This window comes from Melanotaenia boesemani, chromosome 15, assembly GCF_017639745.1.
Source record: "Melanotaenia boesemani isolate fMelBoe1 chromosome 15, fMelBoe1.pri, whole genome shotgun sequence".
Classification (NCBI taxonomy): domain Eukaryota; kingdom Metazoa; phylum Chordata; class Actinopteri; order Atheriniformes; family Melanotaeniidae; genus Melanotaenia; species Melanotaenia boesemani.
This window is the reverse complement of record NC_055696.1, coordinates 34,202,473-34,224,187: the sequence shown is the minus strand read 5'-3', so window position 1 is coordinate 34,224,187 and position 21,715 is coordinate 34,202,473. Positions and strand designations below refer to the sequence as shown.

The following is a 21,715-nucleotide window of genomic DNA, read 5'->3' as shown; positions in this document are numbered from 1 at the left end:
ATTACCTACATTTGCACCTGTTGGCTCAGCAGTGACGCAGCTATTTGAATTCTTTTTCAGGTTCATGACGAATAGGGCGTGGACTGGACAGGACCACATGGTCACCGTCCATCAACTGACATCACCACTCCTGAGATCCAGCTCCCCGGTTTATTAAATCAGCCAGAATTACCACACAGCCAGGCTCAGCAGGTTTACTGTCCAACTCTTCATGAGTTCATAGCAACTTTTGAACTGAGAGTGTAAGATGCATCACTTTGTCATTGCTCATGTAGTTAAAATAGTAAAGTAGTAAAATAAATACTCGTCTGATATAAGTCATCCTTCCTCTAAGAGTCCAGTTGCTAATCTGTGGGAACTTAACTTTGATTCAGCTACGTCACAGTAATAAAGACACAGTCAGTGAGCTTGTAGTCTGTCTCCTTTACTCATTTGTGAATGGCATACAGACGACAGAATAATTGCTGTTGTCACAGATTCTATAACTGAAATCCTTTTTGACCACTGGAACGACGGTGGCAACCCAGCAAACATTTTCACCTGTGTGCCAGCTCTGCACATAAATTTGTTCACATGTAACACAGATTTATTAGAATGCATGCACTATGATTATGCCTTAATTTTCCACTATGTGTCTGTATTTCATCTGTATGAAGCAAATATTAACAGAACATGCAATAGACATACAGAGGGGTCCAAAAGTCTGATATCCCACTGAGCGTGTTAACTCCATTCAACCAGAAATGTAAGGAAATAATTACCTAAAAAACACAAGATGTTATGTAAAATTGGGAAATATCTATTCTTTGCTGATGTATTAGCCAAGTTATTAAACCGAGGCTTAAATGACAACATCAGAATTGTGTAATCTGATTTCTGTACGCAACTGTATGGAAAAAGAACTTCATGTCACCTTCCTGTAGGTGTATTTGTCCCTGTCTGTATAATTAACTGGAACTCACATATCAATCCTAAACCAGACCAAAACCTGAGTCAGAGGATTTGAGACACAAGAAGCCTCGTAGTTCTGCTGGTGTGCAGGAAGACGCGGGACCTCGACACAGGTACAAAGTGCTCTTCTACACACTCGTAAGTATAAATACTCAAATGTCTTCAACCTCTATGGAGCCAGCTCGTTTTTCCTGTTCTGTTAATTCAGCACTGTTAAAAAAAGTTAATGAGTCACAATCAGTCGTACCATTCTACAGAACACACCATGGCAAATTTAATATTTAAAGAAATGATATTTTCCATTTAATACAATTAAATGGAACTAAATTCCAAAGCAGCTGAACAGTGCTGCGGCTATCCGGGCCGTCCTCAATCTGAATGAACGAATGGCCCGTCACTCTTCCTAAATTCAAACACCAACATCTACTAAGCATGTCATTACAATGTTAATAACAACGCTTGCAACGTGGCTGCTTCAGAAACAGAATTCTCACTGTTACATGATTATCTGCAGCAGACTGATTCATAGCTTCAGCTTTGTCTTTACAATCTTAGTCATTGGAAAGTGACAGTAATAGTCTGATCCTTATCCTTTCTACCCCTTACCTGCCACTAAGAACATGTCGCGCTCCGGCAGAGTTTGAGAGGTAGATGGTGTGATCTGGTTCTCCATCAAATAGTCGTGTAATGTCTGTGTTCCCTGAACAGAAAGTGGCTACGTTATCATGCTACAGCAAAAACTCAACTATGTCACCCATTTGTGCCAAAACAAAAAATTCACTGCTCCACTTAACTACCTTCATCATTGTTCATTACATACAAAGTTCCAATGAAACCCAAACTCACCCCTCCCCCGACAGCTGGGACAAAAGTAAATGAAGAAAGACTAACCAAGCAAACCTTGTAGACATATCTTTAACTAGTGCCCCCCGGTATGATGGCAGTACCTTCCAGTTTGCAGCAGACAGGGTTTGCCCACTCCACCCTTGGCTCTTTGTAAAAGTCATCTCTCTTGATCTGTTATACTTTCCCTCAAATCCATTCGCAGGACAACAGCCTTTCTGGTCTCATGCTGTGCAAGTAGTTTAGACTTCCATCAGCTTCACATTTCCACTCTGAAACACAAACGTAGATTAGATGGGCTCGATTAACAAGTACAATAACTTCATCCTAATTCATGTCATTCTGAGCGATAGAATTTATCATGTTAGCTCTGCTTTGACTACCTGGTGTTTCATCTTCAGGCACCATGTCATGTGAAGGTTGCTCAGCTCTTGTTGAGACAGTTGTAGATGCCAAGACCACAACATCCTGTTCCACCTCACTGCATAGAGGCTCCAGGCTGCTGCCACAGGACGGGACCGCCATCCCCACGGTGGAATCAGCCTGCCGGGCCTGAGCTTCAGTAACCAGCCGAGGTTCTGCACCATTCAGTGATCTGTGAGGAGGATTAACAAAGATTGTACAACGTGGATTTACTATTAATATCTTTTGGTACAAATGTTAAATACAAATAAAAACACAACACCCTACCTTGTGCATTTGCTGATGTGGCTTTTCATTTTATTTAAGGGAATGTGTCACAGCTCAGACATTTTCAGTGGCCCTTGTTGTTGGAGGACCTCGACAGAAAAAAGAATAATGTATACTTTATATACTTTTCTGATAATGATAAAAACATTCTGTCTGGTCTTATATGGATTACTGCTGGTCCAGCTCCAGTCAAAGGGCAGCGGAGACGTCGTCCCGTATGTCCGGCATGCGACTGAGCACAGGTCCCGGCTTCTTGTTGTCCCCGAGATTCAGCAATTCAAACCCTCCTGTATCGTTTAGCTGAGGATATTTATCCTCAATGGTCCCTTGAAGATTAGTGGATCAATAATAATTCATGTTCATGTTAGACATTTTTACATTTTCTCCTTAAACCCTGACATGTCGCTTCCCCTCCAGAGATCCGTTTCTCCCCCTGCGTTGGTTGGCACTGTGTCCGACATGTGATCACATAAGCAGAAGAGTGTGTGTGTGTGTGTGTGTGTCTTGGATGATTGGGAGGCCAGAGATGAAAGTGTTGTTGAGGATGGCCTTGCTCTGTAAGGGGCAAACAATCTTGCAACCTCTGCTTTAAAACCTGAAAAAAAAAAAGAAAATTACAAAGTGCCAAAGAAAAATGGAATTAAAGTGCAACCATAATAAAAAATATGCTATCACTTCAGTCAGGATTTAGCTGTTGTTGTCTGCTTTGCTATGCTTAAAGATCATTGTAGGAGCCATATTGTTTTGGGTAATGATCACCGATTTTTGGATTGTTTCATTTGGTTGCTATGGTGACGTGGGTCCCTTGATGTTGATGCAGCAGGTGAGAGTTAAAGTGATTTTTTATTTGGTGGTTTTGCCAGAGAGAGGAAGGCTGGGTAGCTGTAGTTTGCAACATTAAATGTCTGATTATGTTCTAGTTTCCACATACATAGAGTTTCTCATGTGACCTTAAATCACGTTTCAAAAAACAAACAAAAAACAATCAAAGCATTGAATCTGTGCGTGGAAGCGTGTGTAGAAGCCGTCAGACCGCATCAACGCACAAAAACTAAAGAAGCCTGTTTACCTTTTAGGGCTCCTTACCTTATACTGGAATTTGTGACGCGTGGCCACCTGAATTAGCGTTTAGTAGCCTTGAGGCTGGACTGTTGTGTGAACTTAGTCCAGATACCACTTCATCAAAAACTCGCTGCTGCTGCTGTGATCCTTCCTCAGACTGACGTAAAGGCCTTATGTTGCCAGCCTAACGATGAGCAACCGCTCTTATTCAGTTTATGAGCTTGAATGGCTGCTTATGCCTGGGTAAAGGAACAGCCAATCACCTAACTGGCTCCGCCTGGTCTGCTTTGATTGACAGATTAAATCATTATGCTAAAAAAAAAAACACATTATGAAATAAATAGACCCTTCTTTAAAAGAGCATTATAAAATAAAGACTGACTTTTTTTAGTGTTTTTTTTTTAAATAAATACATAAAATCTTGAGAATTTTTTTTTAAAGTGCATTATTTTAATAAGTATGATATTGTGAAAATAATCATTTCTTCATTTTAAAAAAGTGTAAATTAAAGAATATTGAAATAAATTTCAGAAGAATATTGCCCCATTTTACAATTTCATGCTCATGTTATATATTTCGGTTATTTATTAACATTATATTTATTTCTAAATGTTTTATTTATTTATTTAATTTTTCATAAAACAGCTTTCCATATTAAGGGGCTTAACAACCAAAATAAGTAAATAAATAAAAATTTATATTGTGTCTTCTTAAGGCTGGTTTCATCTTCATAGGTTGTTTTTAAAGTTTTTGGTGTGTCAGCATGTCTGACGTTAACCAATGTTTTTCATACTCATACTTAATGTATTTGGTGGTTTGTTTTTAATATGTTCACACTAATAGCAGTTAAGTGTATGTTGATGTGTTTCAGGGTCACAGGTGGAGAACTGTTTGAAGATATAGTAGCCAGAGAATACTATAGTGAAGCTGATGCCAGGTACCAACATGCCTACATTCCTACAACTTCATCACTGCAGTCAGTTCACTGTGTACATCCTCCTCAATATTTTAGTCACGCCAGGTTTCCACTCACTAATGACATAAACCTGATAAAAGCTTTGAAATAGCCTCAAAATAAAAACTTGAATCCAGAGGCCTGTACTACGAAGCGTGATCAACATGTCCATGATCAATCACAAACATGGACAAACCCTGCAGAGCCGTGTTTTACTGTGGAGGAGCAGACTGTTATTTTTCAAAAATACGAAGAATTTAAAAATAGAATTCAGGCTAAAAGCAACACGGTTGCTGCAGCAAAAGTCAGGAAGGAATGCTGGCAGGAAACTTCCGACTCCGTTAATGCGTAAGTTCGTCAGATTATCTATATTATTTAATGGGACAATATAAACTGACAGCACTCAGATCCATGTATTACAGCACCAACATTCCTGGGATGCTTTATTTATGTCATATTTCCCAGTTCTTTGAAGGATCCCATGTGAGCATGTTATATGTTGGTATATCAATTCCTCCACCATCAATGCACGAATGGTTGTGCGTTTCATAACTCAATGCTTCTGTACTTATGTGTGAAAAAGAATTATCACTATTATTAACCTCCATCTGAGAAGCAACCCCAGTGGAGCTAAAAGGACTTGGGAGCAAGTAAAGAACAAATATGAAAACATAATTCAGAGCGGTCAGTGACAAGACTTTATTACTGTATCTGTTGTATGGATGAAAGGAGCGCAGTTCATCTGATATTCAGCTGATATGTATCTCTGCCCATTTGTTGAAAATCTGTACCTTTGGTACAGTATGTCATCAGGAAAGTCCAACGGGTTGGATCTGTCCCTAAACACTCTTTCTCTCCAGCCTCATAGTACAGGCCTCAGTTCATTTCCTTGATCTGGTCTTAAGAGAATAAACTCTACACTACTGCTATCTGAAATTCAGTAGAAGTAGTGGTTCTAAGAGGAAACAAACAGCTGTGGTGGACATCCACAGAGGACAAACAAGATAGCTCTGGAAACCTTTTTGGTTTGTGGTCTGTTTAATAATGTGACCTCCGCCCTCTCTTTACAGCCACTGCATCCAGCAGATCTTGGAGGCAGTGCTTCACTGTCATCAGATGGGCGTAGTCCATCGAGACCTTAAGGTAGAATCTGTGATTATGTCTCGCTCTGTCCATTTTTAGCAGCACAGTTTGATGTGAAATTTAGTTTTTTTCTGATAATTTTTGTGTAAATATGACAACCACAATAACTGCAGGAAAAATGTAAACCAGTGGGCAGAGTTAGCATGTTAGCCTGACTGATGTAAACTAATTGGCAGAATTATCATGTTGGCATGTCTGCCCAATGGTCAGAATTAGCATGTTACCATGTCTGGTGTACACCAAAGGGCAGAGTTAGCATGTTAGCCTGTCTGATGTAGACCAATGGGAAGAATTGGGGTGTTAGCCTGTCTAAAGTAGAACAATGGCTAAATTAGCCTGTTAGCATGTCTGGTGTAAACCAAAGGAAAGAGCATTTTAGCCTGTTTGGTGTAAACCAGGGGTAGCCAACGTCAGTCCTCGAGGGCACCAATCCGGCAGGTTTTCCAGATTTCCATGCTCCAACACACCTGACTTAAACTAACAAGTCATTGTGGAGATCCTTATAGGCTGTTGGATCCATTTAATTTGAGTCAGGTGTGCTGGAGCAGGGAAATCTGGAAAACCTGCTGGATTGGTGCCCTCAAGGACCGACGTTGGCTACCCCTGGTGTAAACCAATGAGCAGAGTTAGCGTGTTACCATGTCTGATGTAAATCAAGAGGCAGAGTTAGCATGTTAGCCTGTTTAATGTAAATCAATGTACAAAATTAGCTTGTTTTCATGTCTGATGTAAATCAATGTACAGAGTTAGCGTGTTAACCTTTCTGATGTAAACCAATGTTCAGAGTTAGCGTGTTAGCATGTCTGGTGTAAGCCAATGGGCAAAGTTATCATGTTATCATGTCTGATGTAAACAAATGGGCTGAATTAGTGTGTTAGCATGTGCTTTGTATTTGTCTGCAGCCTGAGAACCTGCTCTTGGCCTCTAAGTCTAAAGGAGCGGCAGTGAAACTGGCAGACTTTGGACTTGCCATTGAGGTGGAGGGAGACCAGCAGGCCTGGTTTGGTGAGATAGTTCTGACACCAGTACTGTAGTACAGTAAGCTGACTTTACATAGAATAACTTCTGTTTCATATAGTTCTGTCAGTTTTGTGTGGAATGTATTTAAATTTTTAACAGGTTTGATTCCCATTTTTAAATTTCACCATGTATTCTCTGACTTTAAATGGACAGTTTCTCGATTATAAATACACTGTGTTTGGTAGATCATCATAGAATTATCATAAATTTCCTTAATAAACTAACATCTCCAGTAATGAAGTAATTCTGTTTAGTATGTTTGAATGCATAGTAAGGACTGAAGAGACTTCCTGCTTTTGAGAAATGCGGGAATACAATCTGCTCTTTACTGATACAAAACCAGAATCTTCTTCTGCAAAAGGGCTTGTATTGGATTATATATATATATATATATATATATATATATATATATATATATATATATATATATATATATATATATATATGATAGATAGATAGCTGGATAGATGGATAGATCCTTTTATTTCTGTTTGTTCTTTTTTCAGTTTCTCACAATAGAACATCTAACACCTTAGCAACCACCTCAGTCACTATGGTAACCACTTAGCAACCAGTTACCATGGTAGCAAAGGCTGTCTCAGAAATATTTATGCAGTATTTCTTTAGTTTCCATTGGTTTGTTTGTTTGTTTTGCAGCTGAGGTGTGTTGTGGTGTGTTTTCCAGGCTTTGCGGGGACCCCTGGTTACCTGTCTCCAGAGGTCTTGAGGAAGGACCCATACGGGAAGGCGGTGGACCTGTGGGCCTGCGGTCAGACTCCCCTGTGATGCTCTCCTACTTTTCTCCATCTGTCGCTGTAATCTGTTTGTTCATGTGTTTGTTTGTCTGCCCCTCAGGTGTGATCCTTTACATCCTGTTGGTGGGTTATCCTCCATTCTGGGATGAAGATCAACATCGTCTTTACCAGCAGATCAAAGCTGGAGCCTATGATGTAGGTCGCATAACTTCACATTATTACATGTCCTTTGTTCAGATGGCAGACAGCGTCATTTCCTTCCTCCTCCGTCTCCTTTCTCTTCTTATCTCCTCATCTCCTGGTGTCTCATACATCCTTGTGTCCTAGTTTCCTTCCCCTGAGTGGGACACAGTAACTCCAGAAGCCAAAGATCTGATCAATAAGATGTTGACGATCAATCCGGCCAAACGGATCACAGCAGCCGAGGCACTTAAACACCCCTGGATCTCTGTAAGTCTCATCATCTTCTTCACCACCATTTATCCTGGGCCCTGATGATGATGATGGTGATGGTGATGATGATGGTAGTGATGATGATGGTAATGATGGCGATGATGATGGTGGTTATGATAATGGTGATGATGATGGTGATGATGGTTATGATGATGATGGTTATGATGATCATGATTGTTAGGAAAATTCCTCACAAGAACGAAAGACACAGCTGTTTACTGCGATCACAGGAGTTTAAACAGTCTAACAGACAAGTTTAACACAGGCCAGCCGAAACTGATTTCTCAGTTCAGGACACATCCTTATATAGCCCATTCCCCTGGGAACAATAGTTACTCTTGGCCTCTGGTGCTGGACCCCTGGAGTGAGGTTCATGTTGACCAACCACAGAAGAAGCCAATAAAGTCCTTTCATGTGTTTCTACAACTGTATTCACTCCCAGGGGCTCTAAAGATAACAGTCCTGGAAAAAGGGTCCTGATCAAAATTTTAATGACTAACTGTGTCTTCACAGATGGTCACAATATCATCAATACATGATTTGCCCATCAACGATGATGATGATAGTTATGATGGTGATGATGATGATGGTGGTTAAGATAAGGGTGATAATGAAGGTGATGATGATGAAGATGATAATGATTATGGTAATGTATTTATGGTGATGATGATGGTGATGATAATGATGGTGATTATGATGATTGTGATGATGATAATGGTTATGATGATGATGATGGTGAATATGATGATGATAATGGTTGTGGTGGTTATGAGTGTGATGATGATGATGATGATGATGGGGTGATGATGGTTGTGGTGGTTATGATGGTGGTGATGATGATGATCATGGTGATGGTGGTTATGATGGTCATGATGATGATTAAGATGGCGATGATTATGATGGTTATTATGATGATGGTTATGATGGTTATTATGATGATGGTTATGATGGTTATGATGATGGTGATGGTGATGATAATGATGATGACGATAATGATGATCACGGTGGTGATGATGGCGGTAGTTATGATGATGGTAATTCTTATGATAGTTATGATGATGATGATAATGATGATGGTAATAGTGATGATGATGATGATGATGGTTATAAGGGTGATGATGATGGCCGTGGTGGTTATTATGATGATGGTTATGATGGAGATGATGATGGTGATTATGATGATGGTGATGATGATCATTCTGATGATGGTTATTATGGCGGTGGTTATGATGATGGTGATGATAATGATGATGATGATATTAATGGTTATGATGGTGATGGTGATGATGATGGTAATGGTGATGGTGATAATGGTTATGATGATTATGATGGTGATGATGGTGCTTATGATGATGGTGGAGGTTATGAAGATGATGATGCCGATGACGATGATGATGATGATGATAATGATGATGGTGATGATTGTGATGATGATGATGATGATGGTTGTGGTGGTTATGATGGTGATGGTGATGATGATGATGGTGGTTATGATGGTGGTGGTGATGATGATGATGATGATGATGTATTTATGGTGATGAGGATGATGGTGGTTATCATGATGATGATAATGATGGTGATGGTTATGATGGTGGTGGTGATGATAATGATGATGATGGTTATGATGGTGGTGGTTATGATGATGGTGATGATGATGATGATGATATTAATGGTTATGATGGTGATGGTGATAATGGTTATGATGACTATGATGGTGATGATGATGGTGGAGGTTATGAAGATGATGATGGTGATGATGATGATGATGATAATGATGATGGTTATGGTTATGATGGTGATGATAATGATTATGATGGTGATGTTATGGTTGTGATGATGATGATGATGATGATGTGATTGTGATGATGATGGTAATAGTGATGGTGATTATGATGATGATGGTGGTTTTGATGGTGGTGATGATGATGATGATGGTGGTGGTTATGATAATGGTGATGATGATGGTGATGATGGTTATGATGATGATGGTTATGATGATCATGATTGTTAGGAAAATTCCTCACAAGAACGAAAGACACAGCTGTTTACTGCGATCACAGGAGTTTAAACAGTCTAACAGACAAGTTTAACACAGGCCAGCCGAAACTGATTTCTCAGTTCAGGACACATCCTTATATAGCCCATTCCCCTGGGAACAATAGTTACTCTTGGCCTCTGGTGCTGGACCCCTGGAGTGAGGTTCATGTTGACCAACCACAGAAGAAGCCAATAAAGTCCTTTCATGTGTTTCTACAACTGTATTCACTCCCAGGGGCTCTAAAGATAACAGTCCTGGAAAAAGGGTCCTGATCAAAATTTTAATGACTAACTGTGTCTTCACAGATGGTCACAATATCATCAATACATGATTTGCCCATCAACGATGATGATGATGATGATAGTTATGATGGTGATGATGATGATGGTGGTTAAGATAAGGGTGATAATGAAGGTGATGATGATGAAGATGATAATGATTATGGTAATGTATTTATGGTGATGATGATGGTGATGATAATGATGGTGATTATGATGATTGTGATGATGATAATGGTTATGATGATGATGATGGTGAATATGATGATGATAATGGTTGTGGTGGTTATGAGTGTGATGATGATGATGATGATGATGATGATGGGGTGATGATGGTTGTGGTGGTTATGATGGTGGTGATGATGATGATCATGGTGATGGTGGTTATGATGGTCATGATGATGATTAAGATGGCGATGATTATGATGGTTATTATGATGATGGTTATGATGGTTATTATGATGATGGTTATGATGGTTATGATGATGGTGATGGTGATGATAATGATGATGACGATAATGATGATCACGGTGGTGATGATGGCGGTAGTTATGATGATGGTAATTCTTATGATAGTTATGATGATGATGATAATGATGATGGTAATAGTGATGATGATGATGATGATGGTTATAAGGGTGATGATGATGGCCGTGGTGGTTATTATGATGATGGTTATGATGGAGATGATGATGGTGATTATGATGATGGTGATGATGATCATTCTGATGATGGTTATTATGGCGGTGGTTATGATGATGGTGATGATAATGATGATGATGATATTAATGGTTATGATGGTGATGGTGATGATGATGGTAATGGTGATGGTGATAATGGTTATGATGATTATGATGGTGATGATGGTGCTTATGATGATGGTGGAGGTTATGAAGATGATGATGCCGATGACGATGATGATGATGATGATAATGATGATGGTGATGATTGTGATGATGATGATGATGATGGTTGTGGTGGTTATGATGGTGATGGTGATGATGATGATGGTGGTTATGATGGTGGTGGTGATGATGATGATGATGATGATGTATTTATGGTGATGAGGATGATGGTGGTTATCATGATGATGATAATGATGGTGATGGTTATGATGGTGGTGGTGATGATAATGATGATGATGGTTATGATGGTGGTGGTTATGATGATGGTGATGATGATGATGATGATATTAATGGTTATGATGGTGATGGTGATAATGGTTATGATGACTATGATGGTGATGATGATGGTGGAGGTTATGAAGATGATGATGGTGATGATGATGATGATGATAATGATGATGGTTATGGTTATGATGGTGATGATAATGATTATGATGGTGATGTTATGGTTGTGATGATGATGATGATGATGATGTGATTGTGATGATGATGGTAATAGTGATGGTGATTATGATGATGATGGTGGTTTTGATGGTGGTGATGATGATGATGATGGTGGTGGTTATGATAATGGTGATGATGATGGTGATGATGGTTATGGTGATGATGATTATGAAGATGATGCTGATGTGATTATGGTGATGAGGATGATGATGGTGGTGATGATGATGATGATGATGGTGGTGATGGCGGTGGTTATGATGGTGATGGTCGTGGTGACTATGATGGTGATGGTGATGATGGTGGCTATGATGGTGGTGGTGATGATGATGGTGGTTGTGGTGGTTTTGATTTTGATTGGGATGATGGTTATGATGAAGATGATGACAAGGTGATGAAGATGATGGTTATGATGGTGATCATGATGATGGTGGTGGCTATGATGATATTAAAGATAATGGTGATGATGGTGATAATGGCGATGATGATAGTGGAGGTTATGAAGATAATGATGGCAATGATGATGTGATTATATTGATGATGATGATGATGATGGTTATGATGATCATGATGATGATGGTGGTTATGGTGGTGGTGGTGGTGATGATGATGATGATGATGATGATAGTCGTGGTGGTTATGATGGTGATGGTGATGATGGTGGTGATGATGGTGGTTATGATGGTGGTGGTGGTGATGATGATGATGATGGTCGTGGTGGCTATGATGGTGATGATGGTGGCTATGATGGTGGTGGTGGTGGTGATGATGATGATGATGATGGTCGTGGTGGTTTTGATTTTGATTGGGATGCTGATGGTTATGATGGAGATGATGATGGTGATCATGATGTTGATGGTGGTGGTGGTATGGTATGAGATTGATGATGAGGGTGATGATGAGGGTGGTGGTTATGATGATGGTGATGAAATTGATGGTGATGATGATGATAAGAGTGGTGATGATGACAGTGAATATGATCGTGGTGGTTATGATGATGATGATGATGATGGTGGTGGTGGTCTTTCTCCCAGCACCGCTCCACCGTGGCATCCTGTATGCACCGACAGGAGACGGTCGAATGTTTGAAGAAGTTTAATGCCAGGAGGAAGCTGAAGGTGAGGACTTCAAAAGTAAACTTCCATGATCAATTGTTTATATTGATGACACTGATCGGATTGATAACTTGTTGAATTGATCAGGCTGGTGTTTATGTTTGAAATCATGAAAAAAACAAAAAAGATTTTGACATTTTAGAGTAAAAAAAGACTCATTTCTGTGCTGCTGGAATTATTCAATTTCTCAAGCTTTGGCCTTCCTTCCTTCTTTCTTGTAGGGAGCAATTCTGACCACCATGTTGGCTACCAGGAATTTCTCCGGTAAGTCAAGTCCAAGTCAGAGTTTCTTGTTGACTGTCAGCAGAGATGTGTTTCAGTGCACAATCCTCACTAGGGTCGTTTCCACCAGATTAGTTCCTGTTTTGGTTCTTTTCTACCAGAATAAGGCAAGTTTATCTGTACATCATATTTAATGTAGAAGAGAATTCAAAGTCCTTTACATAAAACATTAAAAGCATCACAGCAGAAGCAATAGCACATGCATTAAATACAAACTTTAAAAGAAATTAAACAAAAACAGAAAAAAAGCTCAAATTAAACAGATAAAACAGAAATAAAGTTCCAGTGTGGGGAACTAACAGCTGTTCTGATAAAAAGGCAGTAAATAGAAAAGTTTTAACCCTGATGTAAAACTGCTGAGTCAGCAGACCTGCAGCTTTCTGGGAGTTTGTTCCACATGTGAGAAACATTAAATCTGAACGCTGCCTCTCCACGTTTAGTTCTGACTCTGGGAACAGAAAGTAGACCTGATCCTGATGACCTGAGGGATCTGGTTGGTCCATAACCTACCAGAAGATCCTGAATGGATTCTGGTCCTAAACCATTCAGGTCTTTGTAAACTAACAGCAGGATTTAGAAGTCAGTTCTTTGACAGACAAGAAACCAGTGTAAAGGTCTGAGGACTGGAGTTCTAGGATCTACTTTCCTGGTCTTAGTAAGGACTGGAGTTCTAGGATCTGCTTTCCTGGTCTTAGTGAGGACTGGAGGTCTAGGATCTACTTTCCTGGTCTTAGTGAGGACTGGAGTTCTAGGATCTACTTTCCTGGTCTTAGTGAGGAAACATTTCAGTGGAATTTTGACCAATGTACCGTTTATTGATAACCTCTGTTTGGACTTTTTTGTTGACAATAACAGCATCTAAAAAAAACCCCAGGAATGATCAGACAGAGCAACATCCTTCACCACAACCTGGTAAACATTCAGACCTTTAGAGACGACCAGATCCAGACAGGGTCCTCTGGTCCATATGCTGAGTTAGACCAATGTTATCAAGAACACAGTTCTTTGGTCCCTTTGTCCTCCTGGTTCTCAGCATGAATGTTGGAATCACCAACAATAACTACACCGTCAGAGTGGACAGATTACTGACAGCAGCTCAGCAACGTCATCAGAAACGCTGCTCAGTGTTTAGGTGGCCTGTGTATGTCAAGGACCACCACATGAGAGGGGAGGGCATCTGTTTTTCCAAGATATCTGCTACATTGGAGGAAGTCATTAAAGCAAACAGCCCTCCTCCACCTTTCTGATGTGATCTAGCTCCACCCACAGAGCTGAAGTCTGGAAGGGTCACTTCTATAAGAACAAGCATAATTTTCTCTGTCAAACCAGCTTTCTGGTAAAAACAAGGCATTAATTTTGTGCTTTGTAATAAAACCATTGATTAAAATGTTTTTCCTGCCAGAGCTACCTTCAGTGTGCTAAAATATTATCTTTCCAGTCTTTGTTCTGGGCAGGCTGAGGCTGATGAGGAATGGACACAAGATGTGATAAATGTATAGAATGTATTGGATGAATCTGGCTTTTCTGAACATTTATCAGTCTTACTGTTGCCTATTCAAACAGGGATAACGGAAACTACTTGCATGTAGGTCCCAGCTTATCCTGGAGAGAGCCATGAGTACCCACATAGCTGCAGCCTGGACCAGCACAGATCCATCAGATGCTGGGCTGTTATCAGGCTGGAGACAGATGAGGAGTTTGGTTCCATCCTGGAGGGAGGGGAGGTGGGCGCTGGGGCTGGGATGACTGGGTCAGAGCTTGCTGGGGAACTGGTGGGGGAGGATGAAGGGGGATGTTTCAATGTGAAAAGATGGGACTGGGATATGGGGGCAGTTTGGTCACCATAGTGACCAGCTCCTCCTTCTGAGAGGTGAAGTCCAGGAGGGGTGGGGAGGATTGGGAGAGGGAGGGTGACCTGGATGATGTATGATGAGATGAAGGGGGTGGGTCCTTTTTTTCCACGTTTCTCACGTCTTTCACACCAAAGTCACCAACAACCAGAGTCTGGGGCAGCCGTCTGCTTTTACTTTCTGAGTTGTTCTTTGGTCTGACCCTGGTGTGTAGGGAGATTTCATCCCGGCCAACAGATGTAGATCCAGAGTCCTGCAGCAGTGGAGCAAACCTGTTCTGTAGTTGCATGTCTGCTTGTTGAGGAGGAGACTTGTTAATTTTCCTTCTGACAACTGGCCATGTCTGTGTCTTGCTAGGGAGAGAAGTTGAGGAGGTGCTTGGTCTGGATGGCAGAGCTGGCCAGCCAGTCGCATCTAATCTCAGCAAACTGGGCTCTGCCTGTTACTCATCCTCCCATTTCCCCAGTGAGATAATTTACTCTTCGGCTTTGCACCAAGAGCATTCCAGGGAGGACTATCAGTGAAAGAGTTATTTCCTTCTACATCGTCCACCTGTTTCTGTACAGCCATGTTTGTGCTAATTAGTTGTGTGTTAGCAAGATCTTGTTCGCTGTTTTTATTAAAGGCAAAGTTGTATCGTTTCCACACAACCCATTGACTTCCACATGTACCTGGAGCTGTTGGATCTTTGTTTCCAGCATGGTGCTCTTCTGTAGAAGCTTGTAATAGTCATCTGTAGAGAGGGGAGGCGGCTAGCGGCTAGTTAGCTTTAGCTCCTGAGTAGCTGTAGATAAGGTTACTGCTGTTTGGCAGCATGGCTCAGTGGGTAGAATGGTCGTCTTGTAGCCTGAGCATTGTCAGTTCAATCCTCGGCTTGTCAAGCTCATGTCGAGGTGTACCTGAGCAAGACACCGAACCCCAAATTGCTCGTGGTTGACCACCTTCATTGGCAGCTTCCACTATCAGTGTGTGAATGTGTGTGTGGGTGGGTGAATGTGATGTGTATTGTAAAGTTATATATAAATACAGACATTTACCATTTATTTATTTGTAGGCCACACTGACATGATATTGACTAAATTGTAAGAGTCTTAAAAAAGTGATTAATGAGGATCCAGGAGCTGCTGCCCATAAGTTTGGTAGGAAAATAAAAATATTGGCAGAAAAATGCAAGTAGAGGAGAAAGAAGCAGCAAAGCATCAGCAGGGAACAGAAGCAGGAAGTAGTTCCAGTTTAAGGTCTTTTCTACCAGAATAGTTCCAGTTGTACTTCAGAACCACTTCTTTCTGTCACCACCAGGACTTTGACTAGCTTTAAAGCTGACCTCCACCAGTAACCTCAGATTTTTGAGCTGAGAGTCCAGATGTGACAATCTCGATATAGATTTATGAAGATGTTCACTTCCTGACATGGAGCAGAACTTATTTCATTAAACTAACAAATCAACCCCAGGGAGTCACATGACCTGTGTCTGCTGCAGCATTGACTTTGACCTGCAGGCTTGTGTTTAAGTAGCAAAAACTTCAACAGAGAAATCCACCAATCATCTCCTAGCTTACACACAATTAGCAGGTTAGCACTGTGTGTGTGTGTGTGTGTGTGCGCGCGCGTGCGTGGGTGCGTGTGTGTTTGTGTGTGCTGCAGCTGTTGTGAAGCCTCACACATGGCGATCTAAAGATAGCAGGGAAATCACCGACACACACATTAACACTGAACCTTCTGCAGACACACACACAAGGTTTAGAAGATGACGTTCACCTTCAGGATCTTCTGTTGTTGTTGTTATATCTGTTAGCCAACATTAGGACAGAACCAGGTCCAGGTCCCGGCTCATTCACGCGACTCATGGGGGAAACATGTGACTTCTGCAGGTTCATACTCCCTCTGAACAAAGTAGTGAAACCACCCATGTGGGGCATGTGACCGTCAACTCCTTTGTTTCCATGGCAACAACAGACATAACCAAGATTGTGCTGGAGCTAATATCGTTACCAGAACCTTGTACATGTTGACATGTAAACAACCTGTTTGTAGCCACCTGTACTGAAGAATTTAGCAACTTGTTTTGCTGACATTTGTCCACATGAAACATTCGGCCTTTCTGATCTGAGAAATTTTCTGGAAGCGGCCTTTCTGATTAGTCAACTCGTCAGAGGCAGGGTTAGATTTTAAACTGGATTGTTTTCTGAATTTTGAATTATCAGATTATTCCAGTTATCATGTAGACAGCATACTTTGATTATAAAAAATCAGATTAACACACCCAGATTTTTCCTCAATACTTTGATGTCTTCCTGTATGTAGAGCTGTGTTAGTTAGTTATTTTTAAATCTGAGCATGTTTAAAAGATTGCATCACTTTCTGTCTTTTCAGTATCTTCCATTAAAAAGACGAAGCAATGCTGTCACAATGGAACAAAAACAAAAGAAAACAGAATGGTGTGCAGCAGCAGGAAGTCAGAGGAAACTAGTTAAAACACATGTAGCCTGTTTAGCAGCTTATTTGCTTCCACATTAGCAGCTAAAGCTAAGACCACAGGCTCCCATATTAGCAGCTAACACTAAGACTACTTGCTTCGATATTAACAGGACTACACGCTCCACATTCCAGTAATCTGATTCCTCCTAGATTTCTGATTATGGTGGTCATCTAAACAAACTCTATGTTTCATGTGGACGTGATTTTATTTAATGTAATTTAAATTCTGTTTTGAAGAATAAATGTTCATGTGGACGGAGCTGTAAATCAGCCCAATGAAAAGTGTGACAGACCTGAGCCGAACCAGAATCAGAACCAGATCTTAATCTCAGAAATCTTTTTTCCAGAAACAGGTGGACTGATGTCCGGCTGCAGATATTCCAGGATTAAAGTTCTGTGTTCATGTCTGGGTTGCAGTAGGACCATTAGAAAGGTTCTGGTCCTGGTAACGGTCCTTCATGTCCAGTGCAGGGTGTCTCATGCTGGACTGGGTCTGTCTCTCATGGACGGAGACGCTTGGCTTTCTTTTCATGCATCTGTCAGCTGTGGACCTTCAGGAATGTGTGCAGACGTTCTGCTCTCCAGCTATCTCAAGTTGATCCTAAATTTGGCCTCAGCTCTCAGTGAGTGACCCACATGTAACGCAGGGAACTCCCTCCATCTGTCTGTCCCTCCATCAGACCCAATATCTCTTCTGGATTTTTGTCCTTACAATGCCGTCGATCCTTTTCTCTGCATTTGTTCCTTTCTTTCTCACTCTGCTGCTTCTCTCTCTTTTCATTCTCATCCCTCGTTCAGGAGGAAAGAGTGGAAGCAACAAGAAGGCTGACGGCGTGAAGGTAACACTGTTTAAAGTTTGAGCTCCTCTTCATAACAGAACTCCCAGAAGCCAGCTTTATGTCCATCAGACATATTTATTTAAAGACCCACCCTCTTTAGACAACAAATCAGAGCTGACCTCAGTGATCGACTGATGACCTGTTGTTTCAGGAGTCGTCTGAGAGTACCAACACCACTATTGAGGATGAAGATACCAGAGGTGACATCACTGATTCAGATTCCTCCTGGACATTAATGATGTCACCTGATCCTAACCTGTGTGTGTGTGTGTGTGTGTGTGTGTGTGTGTGTGTGTGTGTGTGTGTGTGTGTGTGTGTGTGTGTGTGTGTGTGTGTGTTAGTGAGGAAACAGGATATCATTAAAGTTACGGAGCAACTGATTGAGGCCATCAGCAACGGAGACTTTGAGAGTTACACGTATGTAGCCCAGATCTCCTTCATCCTCCATGTTCTTTACAATTTAGTTCAATTAAGTTCAATTCAATTGAATTCAGTTCAACTGAATTCAATTCAATTCAATAAAATTTCCCGTAACGTTTCCTGTAACGTTTCCCATAATATTTCCTGTAACATTTCCTATAAAGTTTCCCATAACGTTTCCTGAAACATTTCCTGTAATGTTTCCTGTAATGTTTCCTGTAACATTTCCTGTAATGTTTCCTGTAATGTTTCCTGTAACATTTCCTGTAATGTTTCCTGTAATGTTTCCTGTAATGTTTCCTGTAACATTTCCTGTAATGTTTCCTGTAATGTTTCCTGTAACATTTCCTGTAATGTTTCCTGAAACATTTCCTGTAATGTTTCCTGTAATGTTTCCTGTAACATTTCCTGTAATGTTTCCTGAAACATTTCCTGTAATGTTTCCTGTAATGTTTCCTGTAATGTTTCCTGTAACATTTCCTGTAATGTTTCCTGAAACATTTCCTGTAATGTTTCCTGTAATGTTTCCTGTAACATTTCCTGTAATGTTTCCTGTAATGTTTCCTGTAACATTTCCTGTAATGTTTCCTGTAATGTTTCCTGTAACATTTCCTGTAATGTTTCCTGTAATTTTTCTCATAACGTTTCCATTAACGTTTCCCATAATATTTCCTGTAACATTTCCTGTAAAGTTTCCCGTAACGTTTCCTGTAATACTTCCTTTAATGTTTCCCATAACATTTCCTGTAATGGTTCCCATAACGTTTCCTGTAATGTTTCCCATAATATTTCCTGTAACATTTCCTGTAAAGTTTCCCGTAACGTTTCCTGTAATACTTCCTTTAATGTTTCCCGTAACATTTCCTGTGATGTTTCCCCTAACGTTTAATGTATTTTTCCCATAACATTTCCTGTAATGGTTCCCGTAACGTTTCCTGTAATGTTTCCCATAATATTTACTGTAATTTTTCCCGTAATGTTTCCCGTAACTTTTTCTGTCATTTTTCCCGTAACGTTTCCTCTAATTTTTCCCGTAACGTTTCCTGTAACATTTCCTGTGATGTTTCCCCTAATGTTTAATGTAATTTTTCCCATAACATTTCCTGTAATGGTTCTCGTAATGGTTCCCGTAATGGTTCCCGTTACGTTTCCCATAATATTTACTGTAATGTTTTCATGAACCTTTCCTTTAATGTTTCCCTGTAACATTTCCTGTAACATTTCCTATAACATTTCAGGTAACGTTTCCTGTAATGTTTCCTATAACGTTTCTTGTAATGTTTCCTGTAACATTTTTTCAGGAAAATGTGCGACCCGGCAGTGACGGCGTTCGAGCCAGAGGCATTGGGGAACCTGGTCGAAGGTTTGGACTTCCACCGCTTTTACTTTGAAAACCGTGAGTAGAACTTGACTTACTTTCTGTTACGTGTTCAGAGATGTGTGGAGCCTGTCTCACCTGTCCAGGTGACATCTGTGTCTTTGTCCTAGTGTGGTCCAAGAACAGCAAACCGGTCCACACCACCATCCTGAACCCTCACATTCACCTGGTGGGCGACGAGGCCGCCTGCATCGCTTACATCAGAGTGACTCAGTACATTGACTCCAACGGCGCTCCTCGCACCGCCCAATCAGAAGAGACCCGGGTGTGGCACCGCCGTGATGGAAAGTGGCAGATCGTCCACTTCCACCGCTCAGGCTCCGCCTCCACGCTCAGCCAGTAAGAACGGGCCAAAGAGTGACAGTAATGGTGCGTTATGGAGGCTCAGAAAAACAGAGCTTCAACCAAACTAAACCTGAAAAATGACGACAAAAAAACGACAAAAAAGCATTTTTGAGTGTTAGCTACGGAAGGCCCAAACCACCACAATAAATAAATCTTAAAAATCTTATAAATGTAAAACATAGATTTATATTTCTAACCGACAACTTATTTATTTCCAGACTGTATTTTTGTATTTATATTAAACCAGGAAGCGGAGCTTCAGAGAAGTAGCAGCAGTAGATGGACTGATACAAAAAGACTTCAGCTTCCACTTATTTCACCTTATTTCACAGCATAAGTAAACATGTAAACAACGTAGCTGCTTCATTCACTGAACATTCATTTTGAACCTGTAAGAACTTTACTTCCTGTTCCACCGTAGAACGTTTCCATCTGTTTCTGTCTAATTCACTTTTATTCTACTTTCATTCAGATGTTTCTTGTGTCTCATAGAGACTCAGGACTTTCTCCATGCTGTCCACCTCTGTTCGGGACAGGCTGTGTTGACATGTTGGACCTGAAGAGACTGATTTGCTTTTTTTATTTATTTATTTATTTTTCCTCTTTTTTAAAGTAATTTAAAAATGTTATTGAAATACCCGATTAGAAAATAAGTGTCATGAAATAAATTATAGTGGAGTTCCCAAATAAATTCCCCTGAAAATAAGTTGTCCACTTATTTATCTATTTATGCTATGGCCATGGTTGCCTATTTACTTATTAATATAATATAATATAATATAATATAATATAATATAATATTTGGTTGAAACAGGGTTCTGTAGTGAACCACATTATCATGTAGTGAGCTGCATCATAATAACATGTTGGTGTTTGTTGTTGTTTACTCTGTGTGTGATGTAAATAATCATTAGTTTGATGCAGACTCCACCCAGTGGTGCTGCTCCATAATCATCCTGTAGCATCTCTCACCTCTGATATTAAATTGATGGTTACTTCTCACCTCTTTACGTTTATGACTAAAAGTTTTGTTGTTGTTGTTTTAGTTAACTTGAGCTTCCAGAGTGGGCGGGGTCTTTGAGGTGGCCATCATCGCTTTGACAACAGGTTGACTGACAGCAGGCCAGGCGACTGACACCAACCAAGCAGGATTTTGTTGGAGAAGCTGGAGGAAGAGACGAGAGGGACAAAGAAACATACTCCAACTAACCCAGCAGTTATCTATCTATCTATCTATCTATCTATCTATCTATCTATCTATCTATCTATCTATCTATCTATCTATCATCTTTCTTGTTTCAGCTGGCTTTCCTTTAGCCATACCAGTTTGTAACGAGCCAATCAGCACAGGTTTTGTTAGGGAACCTTGTATCTCCAGTTCTTCAGGTGCAGCAGGACCACAGCGCCCCCATTGGCCAGAAACTGCCACATCATGTTAGCTTAGCTTAGCACAACCCCTGGAAACTGAGAGAAG

General features: G+C 40.5%; 1 protein-coding gene across 1 annotated transcript in view; it reads left to right on the top strand.

Moving 5' to 3' along the window:
• The window catches only part of camk2a (calcium/calmodulin-dependent protein kinase II alpha), a 44,026-nt gene extending 22,547 nt beyond the window's left edge, over positions 1-21,479 (top strand). The window contains exons 5-18 of the mRNA XM_042008897.1: positions 4,418-4,483; positions 5,572-5,644; positions 6,547-6,649; positions 7,350-7,433; positions 7,520-7,614; positions 7,747-7,869; positions 12,569-12,652; positions 12,871-12,913; positions 18,058-18,098; positions 18,250-18,298; positions 18,440-18,515; positions 19,820-19,914; positions 20,007-20,235; positions 21,288-21,479. Of these exons, the coding sequence (XP_041864831.1) occupies positions 4,418-4,483; positions 5,572-5,644; positions 6,547-6,649; positions 7,350-7,433; positions 7,520-7,614; positions 7,747-7,869; positions 12,569-12,652; positions 12,871-12,913; positions 18,058-18,098; positions 18,250-18,298; positions 18,440-18,515; positions 19,820-19,914; positions 20,007-20,235; positions 21,288-21,291 (1,165 nt within the window). The 3' untranslated portion in view covers positions 21,292-21,479. The remainder of the gene's footprint in view (positions 1-4,417; positions 4,484-5,571; positions 5,645-6,546; positions 6,650-7,349; positions 7,434-7,519; positions 7,615-7,746; positions 7,870-12,568; positions 12,653-12,870; positions 12,914-18,057; positions 18,099-18,249; positions 18,299-18,439; positions 18,516-19,819; positions 19,915-20,006; positions 20,236-21,287) is intronic.
• The last annotated feature ends 236 nt before the right edge of the window (positions 21,480-21,715 follow it).